The sequence below is a fragment of the Orycteropus afer genome, unplaced genomic scaffold (genome assembly GCF_000298275.1).
Source record: "Orycteropus afer afer isolate SDZICR_OR568_19922 unplaced genomic scaffold, OryAfe1.0 scaffold00254, whole genome shotgun sequence".
Taxonomy (NCBI): domain Eukaryota; kingdom Metazoa; phylum Chordata; class Mammalia; order Tubulidentata; family Orycteropodidae; genus Orycteropus; species Orycteropus afer.
This window is the reverse complement of record NW_006921841.1, coordinates 3,739,545-3,742,754: the sequence shown is the minus strand read 5'-3', so window position 1 is coordinate 3,742,754 and position 3,210 is coordinate 3,739,545. Positions and strand designations below refer to the sequence as shown.

The 3,210-nt window shown below is 38.5% G+C and overlaps 1 protein-coding gene across 1 annotated transcript in view; it reads right to left on the bottom strand.

Moving 5' to 3' along the window:
- PPFIBP1 (PPFIA binding protein 1) overlaps window positions 1-3,210 on the bottom strand; it is a 115,028-nt gene that overhangs the window by 100,379 nt on the left and 11,439 nt on the right. Inside the window, exon 2 of the mRNA XM_007949786.1 lies at window positions 1,140-1,345. Coding sequence (XP_007947977.1) covers window positions 1,140-1,345 — 206 coding nt within the window. The remainder of the gene's footprint in view (window positions 1-1,139; window positions 1,346-3,210) is intronic.

Sequence of the window (3,210 nt, the reverse complement as noted above, 5' to 3'; positions counted from 1 at the left end):
CTGGCGCGGGATAGGGCAGTGTTTCGTTCTGCTGTGCATGGGGTCGCTATGAGTCGGAAACGACTCAACGGCACTTAACAACAACAACAACAACTGGAACTGAAATGCTTACCACCAACCACTAGATGGCACTTCATATCAAATACTGCTACAAATCTCTGTTGCTATTACCTACACATAACAACAATAACAACACCCTTCCCATTTAGAATTGCTATTGGGTTAACTTGTCAATTTGAACTCATACAGATACAAATGAGAACTTTATGGGGCAGACAGTCTAAATTAATGGTGAGGAAACAATATGGGTAGAGATAATGTGAATGGTAACATACTGTCAAGTATGTATGTAACCAGTATTTCTGAATTGTTCTGGTAGAAATTGGGAATGGATGAATGTTCACTGTGTATATTGCCACCAAAAATAAAGTCTGCCTGATCATCAAAATCCACAGGACTGCACAACAAAAGAGTGAATCCTAAAAGCAAACTAAGGACTTTAGTTAATAATCATTTATCAAGATTGGTTCAACATTAACAACTGTACTACAGGAATGCAAGATACTAATTTTTTTAAAAAAGGGAATTACTATTGGGCCCTTTATGTAAGTTTACCAATATTACCAAAAAAGTATCTATCATGTGCAATTTTTTTCCCCTTACGGCACTATTTGTTTTTAGCCATAGTAGGTCATTCTGACACAATCTAAAAGCTAATCCACTTTTATGGGGAGGATGGGGTGACCTGCTGGCACTAATAAAATAATACACTAACAACACTTTTTAAAGGAGCTCTGGTGGCACAGTGCCCAAGGCATCTGATTGCTAACCAGAAGGCTGGTGGCTCAGAAAAAAGATGGGGCAATCTCCTTCTGTAAAGATTTACCACCTGGGAAACCCAAGGGGGGTTGCTATGAGTTGGAATTGACTCAATGGCATTGAGATTGGTTTTTTTAGAACACTTTTTAAAAATTATCCTTAGAGTGAAAGGGAACTGGGATCACTTAAGGAATAAAAGTAAAGTAAAGCTATTGCCATATTTCTTTTTCTTGTTCTAAGTAGCTATTTCACCCTCTAAATTTAAAAACAAATAACAAAAGATTCGTAGCATGGGATTTTTAACACGCAGAGACACCTACCATTTGACTCTGAAGCCATTCAATCAATGTTTCTGCGGTTGAGTCTGGGATCTGGCATCTCAAGCCTTCTTTCTCATCTGTCTCCATCATTTCCAATAATCCACGCAGGTCTTCCACAAGGTGCAGCGCTCTCAAACTTCCCATGAATGGGGAAGTGGGAGACTGGCAATCAAAAATCCCATTGGAATATTCCAAGGCCTTAGAACCTACGGTAAAAACATCACACAAGAAAAATGGGATTCATAACAGATAAAACACCAAAGCTGAAGGTGGTAAGTAAGTTTCATCATAATGAGGAATAAATAAATCAAAACAAAGAATAGGAGGGTGTCAGATAATAATTCAATCATATAAATCCCTCCAACTCATAGTTATAATATGGTAGAAAAAGAATATACAGTCCATCCTCATTATTTCATATTTGCCAAATGCTCTATTCACTAAAATTTATCTGTAACCCCAAAATCAATACCTGTGGTGCTTTCATGTTCATTTACAGACATATGCATGCACGAGTAGCAAAAAGTTTGAGTAGCTCAATGCATGAGACCCGTTTGGTCCCCTAACTCACTGTTCATGGAGTTTATAGAACAAACTACATACACGAATAATGAGAATCAACTGTAATTAATAGTCCACTATCTAACAGAGAGGCCAACTGTGTGGTACAGTATTCAGAAAAAGAGTATGTGGCTATTGGCAAGTTTACTGGCCCTTACCTAGCAACACCTGATAACAAGGAGGTAGATCATTGTGTGTGGAGCTATGCACTCCAGAAACTTCAAATTTTAGGAACTTTAAAGTCTTTAAATTCTTTTAAAAAAGTTACACATTGATGTGGAAATTGCACAGCATAATTTCAAAGAGAAGAGGGCCAGCTCCCAGTTAACTTACCAGAATTTAACCTCTGAAGAAGTCAATGAATTACATGTGTATAGTTTTATGTCTCTGTGTGTGTATGGACATGTGCATGTAAATATTTTTCCCATAATTTTGTTTATAGCCTAAATACCAACTAACTAAAGCCACTGCCATCAAGTCAATTCCAACTCATAGTGACCCCCATGCGTTTTTGAGACAGTAAATCTTTATGGAAGTAGATTGCCCAGTCTTCCTTCCACAGAGTAGCTGGTGGGTTTGAACCACCAACCTTCTGGCTAACAAAGAGATGCCTTAGGCACTGTGCTACCGAGCTCCTTCTAAACACCAAAGGCTATTGTTTATGTCAGCTTTTTAAAATAGTTATCAACTAGTGTTATAGATAAATAGTTACATAGTTGGCTTTCTATTAATTATAATGAACCCACTCTACTACTTAAAATCACACTGCTAATCCATAGCCCATTCTGAAAGCAATCATATACATACCTTTTCATTTCTGTGACATTTTTTCTGGTGTGTCAAATATACTTGCATACTAAAATATCAATAACTATGATAATTAGGCTATCAACTCATAAGTCTAGTCAAGAAAATCCTAAGGTCTTACAACTGAATGAAACCTCCAAACAAGTGTATAAATTCTCTCTCCAGTTGGCCATCTGGTTTAATCAATTCCACCAAAGGGGAGAGGAATTATCTTTCAGGTAGCCCATTCCACTGCCATCCTTTCTAATATTAGACCTAATGACATGGACGAAAATCTGCCAAATCACAGTAACGGTAACTGTTGATAGGCTAGGCACAGTGCCAAATATATCACATGACCCTCTGAGAACCAATCTCAGCAACCCTGTAAGGCTGAGATGAGAACTGAGAAAGATATAAATTGAGGAGTGTATAACAAAAGGAGGGAGGATCAGAAGAGTATTAAACACCAGAGAGACTACACTGGTCTTTCCTGTGGTTCTTAAGCATTAGCATTACTGAAGAGACTGCCATAAATACATAAGCCCATATTCCTCCCTTTGGTTAAGCCTCCTTCCTAAAACATAGTGGGCACAGGAGCTGTTGTTGTTGTTATTTGCCGTCGAGTCGGCCCCAACTCATAGCTACCCCTCCTTGGGTTTCCGAGGCAGTATCACTACGGAAGTAGGATTGCCCAACCTTCCTTCCGAGGAGTGGCTGGTGG